Source organism: Vipera berus (assembly GCF_964194415.1).
Source record: "Vipera berus genome assembly, chromosome: 1".
NCBI lineage: Eukaryota > Metazoa > Chordata > Lepidosauria > Squamata > Viperidae > Vipera > Vipera berus.
This window is the reverse complement of record NC_138202.1, coordinates 182,618,343-182,639,929: the sequence shown is the minus strand read 5'-3', so window position 1 is coordinate 182,639,929 and position 21,587 is coordinate 182,618,343. Positions and strand designations below refer to the sequence as shown.

The following is a 21,587-nucleotide window of genomic DNA, read 5'->3' as shown; positions in this document are numbered from 1 at the left end:
ATGACATTATAATCTAAAACATATGGAGGGCACAAGGTGCTCGTTTGGGCTCTTGGCAGAGCAAATGTCGGAATTCACATCCTCTAGGATGGTGCTCCTGCATATTGTAACTTGTGGAAACTGGAGAAATTGTCTGATGATAACTTAAATATGTAACTGCAGATTAATATGGGGAAATGCCAAAAGAAAATGGCTTATTCATAGGCACACAGTTTGATTTGTTTTACACCAAGTGCATCACTATTTTGCTGATTCTTTCCTTTCCAAAAGCAGACATGGGCATCATTTTACTTTAATTCTCATAATAATCCCGAGAGATAAAGATGTCGAAAGAGAATGAGAGGCCTATGATTAGCTAGTGACTATCATGGTTCAGCAATACATTTCCGTGCATGACTGATAATTTGCCTTTCACTCAACCCCATGCTACCTGTTCAACAAATGAGACCCTTCTGTATTTTTAAGAGTTCCTGCAGATCAGGAAAAAATGGAAATGAATCTGAGTCAGTCGATTTCAGGATGCATCAAGACAAGTGTTTCCAATTTTGCACATCTATGTGATTGCGAATGTTTTTTGAATCCTGCATTTCCATATTATTATCTCACATATTACTTTTATTTATAAAAGGAATCTACAATCTTGGAAAAGGGACAAGGGAAACAACATAGAAGGAAACTGAAGAATGACACTACCGTAGCTATAATAGGTACTCAATTACTACACTGTAGCGTGAGTTTGTTTCATTAAGACAAGTGGGAAAACCCATTAGACTGACCAAATACTGTATGATAGAGCTGGATGCATCTGTAGTGGAAAACACAACCTGTTCTTTTATTCTCTGAAATAAAAGCTTCATTAAAACAAGACCATTAGGAATGACTATGAAATTATTTCCATCTGTCTTTTCTCCATATTTCCAAATTGCCTTATCTTGTTTACAGCAGGGCACCAAAACCTGGGGAATATGTCAGCCCTCCAGTTTTATTTCACTGTGCACCTGCCCAATTTGCAGCAGTTTTAATTTAATTCTAGTCCTTTGGATTCAATGAAATTCAGTGCACAATCTTAGTATGTCTAAAGTTGTGGTCTGAAGCTTGTGCTCAGAATGTACTCAGAACCTTGTGATGTTCCTCATACAGGTTATGTTCGATCAAAGTTCACTTACCTTATATCCTCAGGAAAAGCAGAGGGCTAGTGCAAAGATAAGAACAGAAAGGAAGTAAATAAAAGAGAGCAAATGTTCATTTGAATTATAACAATTTTGTGAAACCAATATATAGGTGTAGAGGGATGCAAGCAGGTACTGCAAATCAGCCACCCTTTTTGGTACTATGGCCTGTCCATCCATTTCAAGCACCATGAGGACACAATCAAAGTGGAACCAATCTTAAAAGATTGGCAGCCTTTCCGTTATTTATATCATACATAACAAGGAGTTTGTTCATCTAAAGATTTAAAAGGAAAACAAGCAAATGTTAGTTTCAAAATCTATGCACCGCTGGTTTAATATGTATTATTAATAAAAACACGACAGCATGGTTTTAATTCTTAATAATTTTCACGGAAGTATAAACGCACGAATCTTTCCACCTTCCTTCGGATCTTGCACGCTCCCCCCACTTCCCAAACGATACATCCTACACGAAAGGCTTTCCCTATCTGGAGCCTTTAGTCTGTTTGGAGGCTGTCCGTAAACCAGGTCGGATGTTTTGCGTGTAAAGAAGTTTTTACAAAAATCGCCGCCCGACAAATTGCAGTGTCGAATCTTTGGTCAGCGGCGGGCGGCCGACAGGGAGACCGTTGCCAATCGCCCTTTCCGCAGCTGTATTCGCGCTGTGTCCGAGGATTGACGCTCTTCCATGAAAGCCTTGGCACAATCTGTTAGCCGCTTCCTGTTTCGCTTCTCTCTTTTCTGCCGGCAAAACAGAACTTTTTAAACTTCCAAGTCTTTCGCTACAGTATTTGCCTCCACTCTTCGGGACAAATCCAAAGCATGGAAGAAACTGCGCCTTCCCTAGAGAAGAAAACTGCGGGGTGAAGATGGAAGTCAGTCTCACGCCGCGTCCTCTTTCTTTTTTCCAGGTCGCGAAAGGCCGAACACGCGATCCTATCGGCCATCTAGAGAACTTTTCTTCCGAACGATTATGGATAGGATCGGATTGTGCCTAGCGTTAGGGACGGGAATGGGAAAGGAAACAGATTGTTGTAATAGAGGGAAGCTGCCTGGATTTGGAACACCGACGGAACAAATAAATCTGTAAAAAAAATGTTAAAGCGAGAAATAGAGCGCGCGCAAATCACAAAATCGTTTTCGTCCCCTGCCTGCTCTGAAAAGGCGCATTGTTGCGCTTACTGGCAGTGGCTGCCTTTGCATCGCTCCATGGTAACCTGCGGGCAGCAGCCGCGCGCCCGGACGAATGCACGCGCCCGGTTCCGGTGACAGGTGTTTCCCGGGTATTTTGATGGGGCGAGGGAGGGGGGAAGGGAGAGAACGACTGATCCTAGAACGCTGGGCGGGGGGGGCGGGCAGGGGGCGTGGCATCTCCAGTTAAGAGGCAAAGAGGGGGCGGGGTTGGACCGAGTTGGCCCACCCTATCGTCTCCTCCTCCTCCTCCCCCCTTTGCGTTGGGGGGGCGGGGGGGGCAGCTTGGTTTGTTAACCGGCGAAGCCGCCGGAGCTCCGGGAGTCGCTAGAAGTGGTTTTCCTACCTCGGCAGCGGCTGCAAGCGAGCGAAAGAAGCGGAGGGGAAGGGGGAGACGGGAACGTCAACTAACGCCCCCGCACGGATCCCTCCGTCCCCCCTTCGCTTGAAACACCGGGGGACACGGAGAGCGAAGGCAGGGATAAAAGCCAGCCGGCTCCGAAGGGAAATTGCGGGAACAGCGGCGGATTTTGGTTTGGGAACTGCGGGCAGCAACTTTTGGGCGTCCTTGGCTTGCGGCGCGGGAGAAACTTCCTCGGCGCCCCCGCAGAGCTCGGGGCCGCGCGCCGGAGCCCGACTCGCCCGTCACACCTTGGGAGGAAAGGGAGCGACCTGCTGGCTGGCCTCGTCCCAGCACGGGGGAGCCAAGTCGCGGAGGCCATGCAGGCGTCGCGACCCCGGAGCTGAGGAGGAGGCGTCCTCGTCCTTTTGGGGCTTCTCCTACGCCGCCGCTGCAACAATAGTACTACTGAGAGAGAGAGAGAGAGAGATTTTACAACAAACAAGCATGAAGCCTGTACGAAGACTCCTTGGCTGGGTGAGCCTCCTTGCCATCTCCGGGACCTTCTGTCTCAGCGCTTCTCAGTCAGGTGCGGTCCAGTTCCTTCCTTCCTTCCTTCCCTTCCTTCCCTTCCTTCCCTTCCTTCCTTCCCTTCCTTCCTTCCTTCCTTCCTTCCTTCCTTCCTTCCTTCCTTCCTTCCTTCCTTCCTTCCTTCCTTCCTTCCTTCCTTCCTTCCTTCCTTCCTTCCCTTCCTGGAAAGGGTGGCGGGAGGCTGCGGTTTTCCAATATTTCTTCACCTCAAGGAGCGGCTTCCTTATTCTGCGAGAAAAAGATCCTCGGACAAGATTTAAAATGGAGAGAGAGGCAGCTGAATGGCTTAACTTGCCCTGTATTTCCGGGATAACCTGGCCGCCTTTGGGCCGTTCGGTGCGTGTCGCGCTCAGAAGTTGTTGGCGTTACTGAAGGAAGGAAGAAAAAGTCCCGGGAGCCCTGGTTCTTTTGTAGGGCACCGCTGGCGCCAGTCTTGAGATGTGCATTTCGCGGCGGAGGCGGCCGCTGGCCTCCCGTCCTTTCGGCACCTGTGGCCGAGACCCAAACCAGGCGTGTGACGGCCGAGCTGTTGCCTGTTTCTTGCTGTCCTCAGCGGGAAGGACCCGGGTGGAAGGAAGGAAAGCTAGATTGAGGCGCCAGGTGTGGGAAAGTGAAGAGAAGGGAGAGGTGAGATGCTTTGGGGCACGATCCCAACTCCATTGATTGCGGGAGCCTTGAGCGTCTGCCTAAATCTCCTAACAGAGCAGCGGAAATTGCAGGTGCTTAACTTTAAGGATCGTGCCCGAAGTCTTCGGCTTTACTTGACAAGCGGAGCCCTACAAATCCCGCCATTGAATACAAATGTGGATTTTCTCGCGCGGTTCTCTCTCTCTCCCCGCCCCCCAATCTCTGTAAACAGGGGAGTCTTTCTCCTTCTGTACTGAATGGGCGACGGCGGCGAGAAAGGTCGAGTGTGGCTCGTTCTCCTCCCTTAATTCTGAATAAATACGCGGGCTCCCCTTCGGGGTGGCTGGTACTTGATGGCTACTTCTCTCATAGATTCAAGGGCCAGCTGGGAAGGTTAGGTAGACAAGCGTGTCCTGAGCGCATGGTGCAAGGGCAAGTGCTTAGTTGTGGTTTCGGGAGACACTCGGGTAGCCGGAGGTGGAGATCTTTTGAATTCTCATGCTGGGACTAGTCCGAGTAGCAAGTTCGGGACATTTTCTTCTTAGTCTGATCTTAATCAGGCTTTTGTAGAAGTAATGGGTCTGGCGGATTTCAGTGCGATCTCCTTCCCCTTAAGAAGGCAGTTTTAACCGATTGCCTCAACGGACCCCATAGGAATCTAGGGCTCCAGATATCTTGGGTACAGCATACATGCAAAGCCATCAGTAGGAGTATTTTCTCCATTCCTGGCCTGAGTTTTCTTCTGGTCAAAGGCGCTCCTCTGTTGTATGTCAGCCCCTTGTTTCCCAACTTTTTGGGCTATTACTTTTGCATGAAATGAATTCAGGATGCCAGCCCATTCCCCATCTCCATCTTGGCTTTGTCTTTGCCTCTTTTAATTGTCTTCTCCCGGTTTTCAGGGCCAGAAGTATGGCTGGTTCCCCTGCCCCTGTAACAGTGGAGGCAACAGTGAACAGGCATTTCAAAGACAGCTTATATATATTATGCATTTCAGTCAAAGCAATCCTAGAATTCACTTAAACTTTCTGAAGTCAGCAGGGCTGGTGTTGTCTAAAGGACTTTGAGCAAATATTTGACATTTTTACTCAAAGTGAATAGCCTCGTGATTTCATGGCACTGCCATAAATGTTATGGTGATCAGTTGGGTTATATTTTAAACAGGTGGCACTGGGATTAAACAATAAAATATATGGGCATTTCTGCTAAGAAAAGTTATTTATCTGTGTGATAATGAGAATGTAAGGAGTGAGAGGAGGATGAAATACATAACTGTGAAGATGTGTATTGTACACATAGGTTACATCAAATTCTTATTGTACTAAATGAACAAAAACAAATTATTGGAGTGTGTGTATTTATGCTATGAGCAGAACAAATGAAAAACAGCATCACTTACATATTTCATAAATTCTCTTGTATATGCCCCACTGAAATGAGATGTCCTCTTACATTTTTTGGTTCATTTCAGTTGCTCTTTTACAAAAGATTTTCACAGTAAATTGAACACTTCATAACCAGAACCCACTTAACAACCACTGCCTGTTTCAGTTGGGCTGTCTGTGGAGGACTAACCTTGTGGCAGATCTATGCAAAGAGTTTCTTTCCCCCCTTCCCCCCTTCAGCCAGTGGCAGTTCAGAAGAGTTTGTTTTGGTCCAAATGAGAAATTAAGTGTGGATAAGTAAACTGAGCTGCCAGAGGGCGACAAGATGTTGAGTGAATTGCTTTTAGATGATACAAATTAAGGAAATGAGAAAGACAATCTGCTTCTTGCATTATTAGACACAGCTTACAGTTGATGGGGAGGGGAAAGTTGCATATTTTTGAAATGTTAATTTCTGAAGAAATGGGAGAATTCACCTTATTTACTGCTCTATATCAATTGCATAGAAGAACAATCTTTTTTGCTCTGGTACAGTAGGAAAAACAATTAAGGGAACAATTTTTCTTCTGTGTATAGTCCTCCAAAGAAAACAAAATATTTCTCTACATAATTGTTTCTTTCCTTTATTGCTTGATTTATGTGTGGACAACCCAGACCCTTTAAAATTTTATTCAGAGGGAATCTTGAGATGTTGTGTTATTGTCAATCTGGTTCAGAAAGTAATTGCATGGATTACTTAAAAGTGAATAGTTGTTTACATTTTTGCTCCAGAGAATTTGAGAACTGAATAACTGAAGAAGAAAAAAAGTGTTATATTGGGCCAGAAATGACTGGTGTCAGAATCTTGCTTAGTGCAAAATCAGGTTTCATGAATCCAGTGAAAAATATAATACAGTATTGTCTTTTGGGGAATTAAATATAATTTCATCTGATTTAATGGAGATATCATGTTACAGCCTGATAAATTGTAGCCAATAATATTTTTTCATAAATCCTTTTGGACTGATTAAATTGAGCAAAAACATAAGAGAATAGATATTGTTTATACCTAAGATTCCCATTACTTGATTCTTCTCCATAGCACCATCCTTTTATATTAGTACCATCATGACTTTTCTATACACAAAACATACCCGCATGTTGGTTAGATTTGACCAAATCCGTGCATATTGCATTGCGCTGTTTAATTTGGATCTCTGTTGAACATTCAAGCTGGCTACTTATCCATTTCATTTTAAGGTGTCACCAAACATTGTTGAGGAAACTGAGATAAAACTGGGAATCTGACTGCATGTGAGCCAGATAATGATGTTGGAGCTGAGAACAAAAAAAAAATAATAGACTGAATAAAACTCTATTTACATGTAAAACATTATGCTGACAACAAACTGACAGGCTGATCAGACCCCACATTTAAAGCATTTCCCATGTTATATTTGCTTGTACTGTAGTTCTCAAGATCTTGCATTGTACTGGGCCATTGTATAGAAAAAATATGATAACTGCAATCTATTACGTTTCCCAAATGATCAAATGAGATTTTAAACCTGATTTAATTAAAGATAAACATGTGAACTTAAATATATTTTCAAAGACAATGTTAAAAAGTGTGGCAAATATGAGCTTTTAAAAATTGCATATTGTATACTGGGGCTCATCATTCTGTTTGTATCAGATAAAGCATATATATATATATGGAGAGAGAGAGAGAGAGAGAGAGAGAGAGAGAGAGAGAGAGAGAGAGAGAAGCGGAATATTCTATCTTACAATAATTGTTTTAGGGAATTTCCTTCAGGTTTGTACTATTTTCCTTTTTAAAATGATATTGGCTGTTTGGTTTCTGTTTCATGAATTGTATTTTGGTCCCCTGTCTATTTTTAAATTGCTGTTTCCTTTGTATTGCCTTCTGTTATGGTTTTCTATTGGTAGTTCCAGGATATTAATAATTCTACTTATTTTTATGCAAGCCTTTCTTCTCTGGTAGCCATAGCTGAAATATCATTTCTTATTCTGTCTGGGCTTTTCCCCCCCTTTGTTCTCTTCTTGCCAGCTAGCCTCCCTTCCCGTTTTCCTTATTGACTCTATATTTCTTTGCTGTCTTATTACTTTTTTCCTTAGCCTTTCCTTGCCACATCCCCTGATTATTACTTTGTTACTTACCATTGTTTTTACTGTGTGGCTAGAGTTAATCACTTCAACCCATACCTCATTGAAGTAGAGCACTTGCACTTAAATAGTGCAATCCTGTTTATTTAGAAGTCATACGTATGCAGTAACTTCAGAGTCAAGGTGTAATATTACTATGCTAGACATTTACAGTTTTAAAAGATTCTAAGGAATATTTTGAAAAAAACAAATTGGGGTGACTCACTAGGCTTCACTGATGTCTGACTGCCTTAGGTTTCACAGCAGCAGTCCCACTGACCATATCATTTCACATCTAAGCCTTACAGTTTAACTTGACTGTGGATTACTTCCTGAGCCACTTTCTATTTGCCTCTGTCTGATGGAGCTGGCTGAATGGACAATCACTATTCCACCACCCAGATTTATTCCTGAAAGAAAATAACATGGCATTGATCCAAGGTCAGCTGCTCTTTTAAAACACTGACTCCCAAGGCTGAATTGGTCCTAAAAGGAATGCTTATGCATCCCTCGGGTACCATCTCTTACAATTTCTCTTCAGTGAAAAAGGAAGAAAGCAGCTCTCTCTAACACGAATTGTTTTAATTGTTAACATCTACTGGTCCATTGTTTACTTATTATCTCATGATGGATGTATTATTCCCTGAAGAGTTCAGTGTATTATGCTGCAGTCTACAACACACTTTGCTCTGTAGGGCTTCTACTGCAGCTTCATATATTTCAGCGAGAGTTTAGTAAAATGCTCCCAAGTGGGTGGTTGAAAGCCTCCAGGCTCAATCCACCACATGGATTGAGATTGCATATATGTGTCTCTTAACACATTTAAGAGAAACCAGTATAGAGGCCACTTATAGTGTAATGGGGCCAGGACCTGTTGAGTTAGATATTTGTTTCAGACCTAAAATCCAAGGAGCTCTGAATTAAAAATCAGTATGTCTTGTTAGTAAGGATAATCACAATTATTAGCCACTTACAGTATGTACAGTAGTCTGATGAGTGGAATCTGGCATGAATGAATAAATGAATTCCATAACAAATTGCTATTTGTCCTTAATTAGCTGACAATTATAAGACTATATTAAAAGAACCTTTACTCTATATTTGACCCATTGCTCACTCAGGTTCTTCCTGTGAAACTACTGCAGTTTTCCATGGACATTGGGGCAGGGGAAAATTTTGACTTTCTTACACATTACTGTAACTAAGAATCAAGCCTTATCCATATGCCATATTCTGCATAGTTCATAGACATCAATAAGAATGTCTGGTAACATATAAGTATTATTGTACTTTGTGTATGATTCATTGGAAAGTTTCCCTGTATAATAACCACTGAAATTAATAGAAGTTTTGTCTACGACCATACTATCCTGAAAATGCCCAATCTTGTTTGATCTTGGAAGCTAAACAGGGTCAGTACTTGGATGGGAGAAATTAATAGAAGTTTTGTTAAGAGTGTGTATATATGACATGGCCATCTCTTCTTCCAATTAATTGATTCACTTGCTGCACACGATGTCAAATGGCTTGACCAATCATCTTGCAGTTACGTTTTAGACTTCCTAGCTACTGCAAAGGTGGTTGAGAGCTATTATTTCGCTTGCCATAATATCCATCTCACTTGTTCACCTTCGGTCTGTGCAATTTTGACAGACTTGGGAGGCTGTATATAAACCCATTTATTCCTGTACTTTTTTGACACTCCCCCCCCCAGCCATGAGAATGCATACAAAGCCAAAAGAAATTGTTAAGTAAATGGTGGTTAGTAGAGGACTCACCCCAATCAAGCCATCCCAGACTTGGTCCCACCCAGTCCTGAGCTTCAGTAAGGTAAGTGACTGACTCCAAGTCCCTCCACCCACCTATCACCCCCACCCACCCTCTCCCTCTGTACCCTGCCCTTATGGGGTGGCAAGCAGCCCCAGAACTGTGTGGATCTGGGGCTTCTTGCCATGACCCTGGAAGCTGTAGCTGCCCCAGTTCAAACCCAGTTCTCCCTTTTCTTGCTCCCGTTGTAGACAAGGTGTGCCTGGCCTAACTGCTGGGGCAGCTGGAGTTGGCTTTGCACTGTGAATAAAGGGGGGAAAGGGTTGCTTTGGGCATTTCCCCTCATTTTCCATAGTGCAAAACCAGCCCCATCCAGGCACAGGAGCTATTTGCAAAAGGGCATTTCTTTGAAAAATGTTCCTAGGCAGGAATGGGGCTGGATTTACACTGTTAAAAGGGGGGGGTGGGTGGGTGGGTGGGAAGAGAAGGTTGCTTTCAGCCTCTTTTTGCAGCCCAAAGCTAAGCCCAGCTAGGCTCAACAGCCAGGCAGGGTGTGTATCATGGCATAGCCTCAGGATAAGAAGATACCAAAAGTGAGATGAGGCAGTGGATTGAGGGTCCAAGATGAGGCCAAAAGAGGATAGATGGGGGAGGAGATGGGGGGCAGCTGTAGTGTCTCTGTATCTTAAAAAATGAGGTTAGGCTGCCAAGTACCTGCATTTTGTTCACATAGCTGTGTGGAACACTGCAATGGCTGTAATTTCAGGCATGGGTCACGTCTTTTTGTTCAGCGCCATTGTGACTTTGAATAGTTGCTGAGCAAAGGGTTGTACATTGAGGACACCTGTATCCCATTTTGTTGAAGCCTCCGTATGGATTCATCTTGATTACAGATGGGATAATTAAACCTCCAATAAAGGTTTGTACAAGATAGGTAGATTGCCAGTTGACCAGAAAATGGTAGTTTGGACTCAGACTTATTTCAGGTTAATTTTAAATTCCTTTGGATTAATTGTCATGGTTAATTACTTCAGTTTTGGAGTTTACATGACACTCTTACTCCCTTTCTGTGACTCATTTAACTATGTCAGGCAAAAAGGCCTGTGAGTATTGGACAGGATTATTAAATTAATTTGGAAAAAATGCCCAAGATTGCTCATATATTATATCTCTAACTGCAATTTGATGAAGCTTTCAGATTGCAGTGCTAAGTAAGTTCTCTTTGCACGTCAGGCTGTTCCTAAGATCAGCTGCAGTGGTGGCCACTTGAAAAGTTGCCAGTACTAAATAAATCTCCCAAAGGCATGGGGAGCATGCAGCCTTTGTTTAGCTTTGAAGAAAGCATGTCAAGAATGACTAGCCTGTATGAGAAAACTCTGAACTGTCTTTGTATGTATCAAGGACATTTAATTGCATTATTCAGCCCCTGAAGCTCAGCAAGAAAAGAAACTCATGTATATGTAAGAATGATTCAGAAATTTTCCTCATCTAAATTTCTTCCCAAATTGTTAAATTCTAAACCATCTGGAGTTGTTTCCACAATGGAACAAATGGATTAGTAATACTTTATTCTTTTATCTATTGCCAAATTTAAGCATAGCCATGCACCCATACAATTTTCTGTAGATCTCAATTCCTTTGTGCCTTACTCTTCATTTACATTACCCATCCAATGTGATACAATGATGTAGTCATGCATAAAATTTTGATTTGTTTTATGCATGATTGCATCAAGATTTCTTTGGTGCAGTGTGATTGTAGGAAGCATTGTGAAACAAATTTAATTTGAAAACATGATTCTTTTTATCTGGTGTTTTACAGCAAGATGTAATGGTAAATAATAGTACCTTTGTGCATTGATACAACCTTGAAAAAATAAAGAATTTTAATGCAAGCTCAGTAATGATTTTCCTATAGTATTTTATCAATTCACCCATCCATGCACATCTTGCATACGGAGGGAAAATCTCTACACAAATTTAAGACTATGGCAAATTGTACATGTCCCTGTTCTACACTTCATGAAGAAATACTAGTTATTTATCTCATAACTTTAAGCAAAAATCCTGCTCTCATTTAACTATTTCTAGTTAAGTTAGAATATAGTGAAATAAAAACCTGAAATAAAATTGGGGAATGTTTTAGTGTGTGTAATTGTAGCTTTTAATTGAAAGTCATCATTATATGCAAAACCTGTTCAGTTCTTGCCTGCAAGTAATTTAGCATGATACTGTTTCTTTAAACGAATGGATTAATCTATTTCATGAAAATGGTCCAACTTTTTACCACTTAATGCAATTTTCAAATGTCATAGTAAACAGAAGTTCCTATTTCTTTCTTTCACAAAAAAAAAAACACAAAACAACAACCAAAAAAACCAAACCCCAGGCGTTTGCGGACGACTTGGTTATTACATTAAGTCAACCGACTTTGTCGGTTGTAGACTTGATGGAGATAATTTTGCAATATGAAAAAGTTTCTGGTTTTAAGATAAATAGGCAAAAAACTAAAATACTGTCTAAAAATATGACTATAGAACAAAAGGAAGTCCTAGGAAAATTAACAGGATTTGAAATTGTTAAAAAGATTAAATATTTAGGGGTATATATTTCAGTTTCAAATGTGAAATTATATAAAAATAATTATGAATTGTTATGGTTAAAAGTACAAAAAGAGTTAGATAGTTGGAGAAAATTACAATTGTCTTTATTGGGAAGAATTGCAGCAGTGAAAATAAATGTCTTACCAAAATTTTTATTTTTGTTTCAAATGATACCTATACTTAAAAAAGATTCAAATTTGGAAGAATGGCAGAAAGGCATTAATAAATTTATTTGGGCAGGGAAAAGACTGAGAGTAAAACTTAAGATAATGCAAGATATACGTGAAAGAGGTGGTCTTAAAATGCCCAACTTTAAATTATATTATGAGGCTGCGGTTTTATCGTCAATTAGTAATTGGTTTAATTTAACACAAGGAAGATTATTGAACATTGAGGGATGTGATTTATTATATGGTTGGCATGCATATTTGTTGTATGATAAGGTGGATAATATCTTTAAAACTCATATATTAAGATATACTCTGTTGCGAGTTTGGAAAAAATACCGATATAAGTTAAATTATAAAATGCCAATTTGGGCAATACCTAAACACACAATAGAAAATATAAGTGTGGGATTTAAACATGATGTGACTACATATAAAGAAATTCTTAGAATGGAAAGGAATGTATGGCAATTAAAGTCGTTTAATATTTTAAAAGAAGAAAAAATAGTTCAGACCTGGTTTCAGTATGGGCAGTTACAAGCTAGATGGAAAGAAGACCAGAAAAGTGGCATTTCGACAACTGATGAAAATTTGGTAAAACAAACCAGAGATCAAAGTCAAGCGTATATAAGAAGGATATATAATGCATTGATAGAAATAGATTCAGAAATGGAACTTGTTAAAGATTGTATGATAAAATGGGCCCAGAATTTTCAGGAGCCAATAACGATGGATTAGCATGTATGTATCCAAATTATCAGCCTAAATGTTGGAGGTGTGGTTGTGATGATGCAACGTATTATCATATATGGTGGACTTGCAAAAAGGTTAAAGCTTTTTGGATTAAAATTTGGTGGAATATGCAGAAAATATTTAAGAAAAAGATAAGGTTTTCTCCACAGTTATTCTGTTGGGTATTATTACAGATTGTACTGTTATAGAAACCAAATTGATGTTGAATTTAATAACGGCAGCAAGACTTTTGGTATCTCAATATTGGAAGAAGGAGGATCTGCCTACGATAGAAGAGTGGACTTTAAAAGTTTCAAACCTGGCAGAAATGGCAAAAATCTCAGCATATTTAAAAGAACAATCGCAACAGAGATATATTTTGGAATGGAGAAGATGGATTGATTATATTCAGAATAAATATGGGACTAAAAAGTTTCATTTAGCATATGAATAAGTATTAGTATTATAAGATGTATTATTATTTAGTTATTAGTATTTAGTTATCTAGTTATGTTTAAGGGGAGTTAAAGTGCGATAGAATTTTAAGTGTTTTTTTTAGTCAGCTTATTTTAGCTTAAGTTTGTAAAAGTTAATACCCTGTATTCAGCTCTGGGAAGGGGGGGAGGGGGAGGGAGGGTAAGTGGGGGGAGGGGGGGAGGGACTTTATGTTTTTAAAATGTACTTTAAAACTTTTCAATAAAAAAAAGCCAAACCCACCAGTGGACATTTGTCTAGTTATTAAAAAGCTTAATTATGCTAAGGGCAGGAGCCCCTGTATTATTATTATTTTTAAATGTGAAAAAAAGACAGTGTCACTAAAAACTGGCAATGAAGTATTGAGAATTAGTAGCATGGTTTCCCACTATTTTATGGTATTTTAATATTAATTTAACCTTATTAAGAAAAGCTTTTAATTTGCTTCCTGGGAACCTGGGGTGGGGTGTCTGTGTGTGAGACAGCAAAATTCAGTTGTGTCACATTTGTAGTTTGGGCTGTTTACAGGGAATACCTACATTCACTGCAGCTCTGATAAATCAGGGAAAAAAGTGGGAGAGAAAGAATTTCTTAGCCAGTGACAGCTTGCCTTCCCCTAAAATATTTTCAGTAGTTTCATATCATGAAATGAACTGTTTTTGCAAGTAATAGGTAATTCCACCATTACTTATCTATTTCTATTGACTAAGTAATGCAGCTGTGTATAGCATATTTTGAGTAAAATAATTTGATGGCACCTGGTCAGTTCTTCCTTATGCCACATTTGGTTTCATATGATAGTCAAAGACCCCTCTTCATCTTTTTCCTAGTCCTTGTTTCAGCTGCTCTATACTTTAATTTGAAAGTGGAGCTATTTCTTACTGGGAAATGAGCTTTGTGGTGAATATTCTGATACAAGGTGAATTTGGTCTTTGTTGTCACTTTGCTTGGGTATATTGCCCTTTTTCTTAAAGCCTTTTTGAAAAGCAGGACTTTTACTGTTATTGGCAAAACAAACAAGCAAAAACTTACCCTATACACTGCTTTGGCTAAACCTTATCATTTTAAGTAGAACTATTGTAGAACTGTTATATAATTAAAGCAAAATAAAATCTTTTCAAAGTATCCATTTTTTTGTCTAATTGAACATAGTTAAATGTGCATTCTCTTTCCATGGTAACAATTGGTGCATTTAATCTGATATGTTTAGCCTGCTTCTTTTTAAATCATAGGCGGCTTCTTATGTTTCAGACTGAGAAACTTTTTCGGGTCAGGCTAAAGTTTCTTACTTGGTACAGTTTAAAACTGGATCTCATGTGCCTTTGTATTAATTTCCTAAAGAGCTTCAATTCAAAGTCCTCATAGAGCAATATTCAAAAGATTATTGTATTCTGAATTCTCCTTTATGAAATATAAATACTTATTTTTGACTTGTTAGATAGCAAGCAATTGCATTCTGTCAAGGATAGATCAAAGATAGACATTGTTAATACCAAGCATTGGCATTGATTTTAAGTTCTAAAAAAAGTAAAACTTGTTGATTTTAAGATGGAATGTTAAATGGGGTAGTGGCTTATTGGCCAAGTGTGATCTTTTATATCATTCATTGAGTAAATAAGCAATTAAACTATCGAGAGTTTTAGTATACAATACTTAGGTCTCATTGAAACAAGTGAGATTTGAACACAATGATTTGCCATTGGACTTTATATATACAGCTTGGCATCAAAATAGATAGTTTAGAATTCAAAGTTTAAGTCTTCAGAGAAAAATGATAGAAATAATGAAACAATGGTGTGTATCTTTTTTCACTTTTTCAACTCATGTTTTGCACAAAATTTTGTAAGTCAAAATTTTGGAAAGACAAAAACAAAGCATGCCATTTTGTTCACTATCAGAGATTGATTAGTTTTTCCAAAGTATTGCATCCTGGGGTTCCAGCCTGTTCAGGTATTCTTTATTTAATGACCACTTGTTCAGCAACCATTCAAAGTTACAATGACACTCAATGAGTGGTACTTTTGACAGGTCCTCAAATTTCCAGTAACCATGGGGGTTGTGTTGATTTTTAAGTGGGCACTTGTCAACCAGCTTGCACTTAGGACAGTTGCAGAAGTCACAGTAATCTAATTGTCATTTGCAACCATCCCTGCTGGTTTCCCACAAGCAAAGTCAATGGGGAAGCCAACAGGGAATGTTGCAAATCACTCCCAGTAAATCACTGGCAGAATCTCTGTGTGGTTGTAGCCACCCTCAGTCCCGCTGCATTTGTGTGAAACCTTGCCAGCTACTTCCCTGGCAGATTAGGTTGATGTAAAGGTAATCTAAAAGAATAAAAATTAATAATATATTTTATATAAAATCAGATGATAGATATAGGGAGCTTGTTTGCTTTGGCAGCAATGAATAGTTTCAAGAGAAATTTCTGCTTTTTGTGTTATGTTTTAGGAATAAAAAATGTTTTAGCTAACTTACATCTGTCAGTACACATCTAAATTCAGAACACTTGAAAGTAATAAAGTAACAATAGCTTTTCATATCATAATTTTATTACATTTAAACCTTATCTTGCCTATGAGAACAAAATAATAACAATAAGAATAATAATAATGATGAAAGAATTGGAGAAGATAACAAAATACAAAGACCTACAAATAGAAAGGCAAGCAAGGGTAGTACCAATAGTAATAGGCACCTTGGGTGCATTCCCAAAAAAACTGGAGCACCACTTGAACATCATTGGCATTGACAAATTCACCATCAGTCAATTGCAAAAGGCAGCTTTACTGGGAACAGCTTCCATCCTGCAACGATATCTGTAATACCATCAAACATCCACATCTGGCTATCCCAGGTCCTTGGTAAGGACTTGATAGGTAGACAAAAATGCCAAACCCACTCTGAACATCTGGCTGACTGCATGATGAATAATAGCAGCAGCAGCAACAACAACAACAACAATGATAATAGAAAAAAGTCTGGTTAATTGATATAGAAATACCAGGTGATGCATGAATTGAAAAGAAACAGCTAGAAAAAATAACAAAATACCATGACCTGCAAATTGAAGTTGAGTGATTGTGGAGGAAGAAATCAGTGGTTGTACCAATAGTAATAAGAGCCCTTGGAGCAATACCCAAAGGACTGCCTTGATAAATGGAAATTTTAAATTTATCAGACCTGAATATCCTGACTTTGGAAAAAAACAACACCCTCCTTGGAGCTTCCTATATACTCAGATGGTACCTTAACAGCCCTTAGGTCCTTGGTTAGGACTTGAACTGTTACATTTTTAAAAGTCTCGGACTGTGAACTGAATTGAATATTAAATCTTATATAATAAACAAAAATAAGCAGCATTAAATGACCCAAAATCAGGTAAACACATACTATAATGGCAGTAATTAAAACATCTAGTCAAAAACCAGATTAAAACAGAATTGCACAGAAAAATAGTTTTATGGCTAAGTAGACTAAAATTTTATAGCAAGCAGGAGGCTATCAATAAAAGGATATATTTGCGTGGCCCAGGTGTCGTGAGGATCCCATGTAAGATTAAGGATCGTAAAATACTGAACTTAGGTATATCTATGCTGGAGATGGGATGCTTGTACTGTAATTTTTATCAAGACATACACAATGAATTACTAACACTTCTTCTCAGCCTATTTTCAGAATGGACAAAAGAATTCAACCTGCAGTTTCTTTTGGCAATTAAAGGTTCCAAGATAACTCTTGCCGTTGCAGAATTTGCCTTTGTAGCCTGTAGAATTCATATGTTGTGACACTAAAGTAAGCTATGCACAAGTACGGAGCTTTTTTAAAGTGTTTTTACCACATATGTCACAATGTATTTTGTGTTACATATTGACTTTCTATGTATCATCACATTGAGAGCCAGTTTGATGCAGTGGTTTAAGACAGGTGTCCCCAACCTGTGGGCTGTGGTCCACTACCAGGCTATGGCCTGCTGGCCACTGGGCTGTGGGACAGGCTGGCTAGTGCATGCAAGCAGGTGCGTGCATGAACTCACCCCCACTCATGGTAGCGCCGCCACTACAAAACAAAAACGGGGCTCCGTGTGGCAAAAAAGGGGCAGCGCTAGTGACTGCATGACAAAAACAGGGTGGTGCTAGCTGTCATGCGAGTGCTAGCACTGCCCCGTTTACATTACACGTGCTTGCAGCCCTGTTTGTATGTGCACATGTGCACATAAACTGTTTCCCCCTCTCTTTCCCTCCAGTCTGCCAGCCGAGAAACGTTGGAGACCTCTGGTTTAAGAGATCAGGCTAGAAACTGGGAGACCATGAGTTCTAGTCCTGACTTGGGCACTCAGCCAGCTTGGTGACCTTGGGCCAGTCACTTTCTCTGGGAGGCCCAGTGCAAGTCATGAGCTCACAGTCAGGCTATTACTTAGACCCAACTTAATATTATAGTAAAAATTAATGGGAAGTTGGATGAATCCTGGTTAGAGCTACTTAAGAATCAGAATCTGATTAGAGGTGGAAGGGACCTTGAAGGTCCTATAGTCCAGCCCCCTTCTCAAGCAGGAGATCCTATACCATTCCAGACTAGTGACTGTCCAGTCGCTTCTTAAAAACCTCCAGTGATGAAGCACCCACAACATCTGAAGGCAAGATGTTCCATTGGTTAATTGTCCTTGCTGTTAGGAAGTTTCTCCTTAATTTCAGGTTGCTCATCTCCTTGATTAGTTTCCACACCCCACTATCTACTGGCTGCAACACCCCTTGTTGCAGCAGCTTGTCCAGCTCTGCATCAATTTTGGGTTTGAGGGCGAAAGGCACTCTACGAGGCTTGATCTGTATTGGGGTTACGGTAGGATCAAGGTGGAGGGCAATTGGAGGTCCCTTGTACTTCCCTAAGCTCAGGCTGAAAACATCAGCAAACTCCTGGCAAACTGCCAACAGGTCTGCTGCTTGCGTTCTGTGAATGCCAGTCACTTGGATGCCCAAGGCATCCAACCAGTCTAAGCTGATGAGGCTTGTGCGGTGGCCCTCGACAACTACGATGTCCAATGGACCCTCAAACCCTTTGAACTACACATTGAGCGTAGCTTCCTCTTTAACTGCTACGCAGGAGTTTTGGAAGTCTGTCAGCAACAGGTTAGACGGCCTGAGTTTAACTTGTTTGCCACTGCAACTGCAGATTTGATTAAAAGTTCCTTGGGAAACTATAGATAGGGCTGACCCTGTGTCCAGTTCCATGTTTCATGAAACTCCATGAAGCTTGACCTTGAGTCTAAGCTTCTCTTTAAGGGGGCGATGGGCACCTGTTCTAAACATGCTTCTTCGTCTAGAGCAGTAGCAAACTTGGTGTTGCCCTGGAACCCCGGTACCTTTCCTGAATACTTCTTCTTGCAGTATGTCCTTCTGGTAACCTCTGCAGACGGCAGCAAAGTGGCCTTGTTTGCCACATGCCTGGCATGTTGCTGTGTGGAAACTGCACTCTGAGTGTCTATGTTGGCCTCCACAGCCCACACACTGAGTAAAGGGAACTGCCTTGTCAAATGGCTGCTGGCTCCTCTCTGGTTGGTCCTGTAGTCGATCAATCTCATGGTCCATGTCAGAGTCTTCTGCTCTTTCCACGTCCTCATGGTGGACAGTTTCTGGGCTGGGAGTGTTCTTGGAGGGCCACAAGGCTTTTACGGCTCGTCCAGCAGCTTCATTGGCCATCACCTCCTTCAGGGCATCTTGGTCTCCTTTGCAAATAACTTCTGCTGGAGCTCCCGGTTCCTCAATCCGCATACCAAACGGTCCCTCAGTCTTTCTTCAAGGTCTGCAAAGTTGCAATGCCAGGACGCCTGTCATAGGGTGGCTATGAACCTGGTGGCTCGACTCTCCTGGCTGTTGCTCCTGCTGCTCAAATGCATGCCTCCATGGAATGACGGAGAGCTTAGGCTCAAAATGGTCCTTGAGCTTCTTCTTAAAGTCTGCATAGGTGACTGACTCCAGTGTAGCAGGAGCAACTAAGTTTTCAGCTATATCAAATGTCACCTGGCCATACATGCACAGGAGCATTGCGGCCTTCAGGCCATCTTCGCTTGGATAGCTCGCAGATAGTTCTTAACGCGAGAGATGTAAGAACTCCACCTTTCGGGATGCGCCATGTCGAATTCTGCCAATTTACCGACCTTGGCCATGGTGAGTTGTTTCTGACCTCACAATGCCTTGTGCTGCTATGCTTCTGTGCTGGCCCTAGGATGGATCCTTAGGGCATGGTTGTCTCCAGCATGGTTTGCTGGCAGACAGAGGGGGGGGGAATGTAGTTCCTGCTAGGGCTCTGATGCCTGGCCTCACCCCCTAGTGACTTCTGGCTCTCTTCTTTAAGCAGCACATCCCATCCTCATTGCCACTGTTATGTTTCGGGATCGGTGAGACATTGATGAGGCAGAAGGGTGAAACAGCAACACGTAACAGCAACACGTAACAACAGAAGCAGCACTAACTGCTGCTTAACTACTATTTATACAGATCACCACTAGGTGGCGACCAATAGAATTAAAGCATTAATTCCCATGCAAAGCACAGTTAACAGTCCTGGAGACAAGCAGTCTGGAGTTCAAACAGACACAGCAGTTAGCAATCGTTCAACAGATTACAAGTAATTAAAGCCAATACATAACAATATGGTGAACAAAACTGTATGCAGTATTCTAGGTGTGGTCTTACTAAGGCTTTATAAAGTGGTAGTACTAATACTTCATGTTATTTTGATTCTATGCCTCTGTTTATACAACCAAGGATTGTATTAGCTTTTTTGGCTGCTGCTGCGCACACTGCTGGCTCATACTTAAGTGATCATCCACTAGCACTCCAAAGTTCCTCTCACAGTTACTGTTTTCTTTTTTTTTTATTTAAAAAGTTTTACAATACATTTTAACTTTAATCCCCCCCTCCCCCACCCCCATCTAACCCTCCCTATCCCTCTCCCCCATTCCCACCTCCCCCCCCCGACTTCCCAGAGCTAAATACAGGGTATAAAAACGAAAAACAAACATAAGCATCCATATGCTATCAACAATAAACTATTAATTCTATCACCCTCTGGCTCATGTAAAATGATTACAAACAGTAATAATATTACAGATAAGAAAAAAAAGGAAGAAAACAGAAAAGGAATTTTACTCAAATGCTAAATAAAATTTCTTAATCCCAATCCTTATTCATATTAATTTCAAATAAAAAACTTTCATCTACTATTTACATTCTCCCACATTTCTCTAATCTCTAGACAAATTCTCAATTACGCACCAAAAGCGCCTATCTCTATTAACCTTATTAATCTCCAACCAAACTGAACTATAATCAAAAATAGTTCTTGCATATATCACGCCAAATATCTCGCAGTTCCAGATCATCCATCTATACGTCTAGGACACCATTCCAATCTCCAATAAGAATAAAATAAAAAATTTAAAAAAATTATAATCCAATTAGGTAACCTTTGTTTATAGTAAGTTAAGAAAAATCAACTTGTTGTTGATTAGAAGCTTGCGTACAAATACTTTTAGTCCACAACCCTAATATACGTTTCTTGCAAACAGATAACATCAGTCTTAAATTATTTTAAATATTAAAAAGCTTTCTTTCTCCTCTATGATGAATTCAATCCATTGACATTCTAATTAGAAATTTAGTCGCCAATCTTGACACTCCAAAGCTTTTGGAGCATATCTGAAATGACCCCTTCAACTTCTTTAGACCGCGCCCCTCCCACAGCTTCACTGTAAGTACGCTTTGGAGGTTCCATAACTTTCTGCTGGTCTTGCTCTTGCTCTCGTCTCGCTCGTCTTAGGGCGGCACGCGTCATCCTCTGCTCTCCTGCAGCAACCGATGAGACTGTAACTTGATCCCCTCCAGCACCATTCTCCTCTGTCTGTCTATCTGCAACTTCTTGAAGCTTTCCCTCACCATATCCCTTTGCAGCTTCCAGAAGTGGTAGGGGGATTGCTTTTAACACATTGCTATAAAAATCACGTGCCTGATCCACAGTAACCAAACAATGTCTTTTACCTTCATGCATCACCACCAGTCCAACTGGAATCTCCCATCTGAACTTAATATCACATTTCTTAAGTTCCTGTACAAGAAATGCAAAATCTTTCCTTCTCTTTAAAATATTTGGAGGAATCTCTTTTAAAACCAAGACTTCTTGCTCAGCAACTACCAATTTAGTATCCTAAGCAGCTTGAATGACTTCATCTCTAATTACTCTCTTTGTAAAATAGACCACCACATCTCTGGGTAACTTCCTCTGTCTTGCAATCCATGAATTAACACGAAAAATTTTATCCATACTTCCCTCAATTTCAGATGCTGGCTGGCCCAATACCGCTTCCAAAGCTTCAGAGATCAGCTGCTTTAAATCTTCTTTAGA

The 21,587-nt window shown here is 40.5% G+C and overlaps 1 protein-coding gene across 1 annotated transcript in view; it reads left to right on the top strand.

Moving 5' to 3' along the window:
* Positions 1-3,210: 3,210 nt before the first annotated feature.
* The window catches only part of ERBB4 (erb-b2 receptor tyrosine kinase 4), a gene marked incomplete at both ends in the record, with an annotated part of 1,087,596 nt that continues 1,069,219 nt past the window's right edge, over positions 3,211-21,587 (top strand). The window contains one exon of the mRNA XM_081313989.1: positions 3,211-3,292. Within this exon, the coding sequence (XP_081170115.1) occupies positions 3,211-3,292 (82 nt within the window). The remainder of the gene's footprint in view (positions 3,293-21,587) is intronic.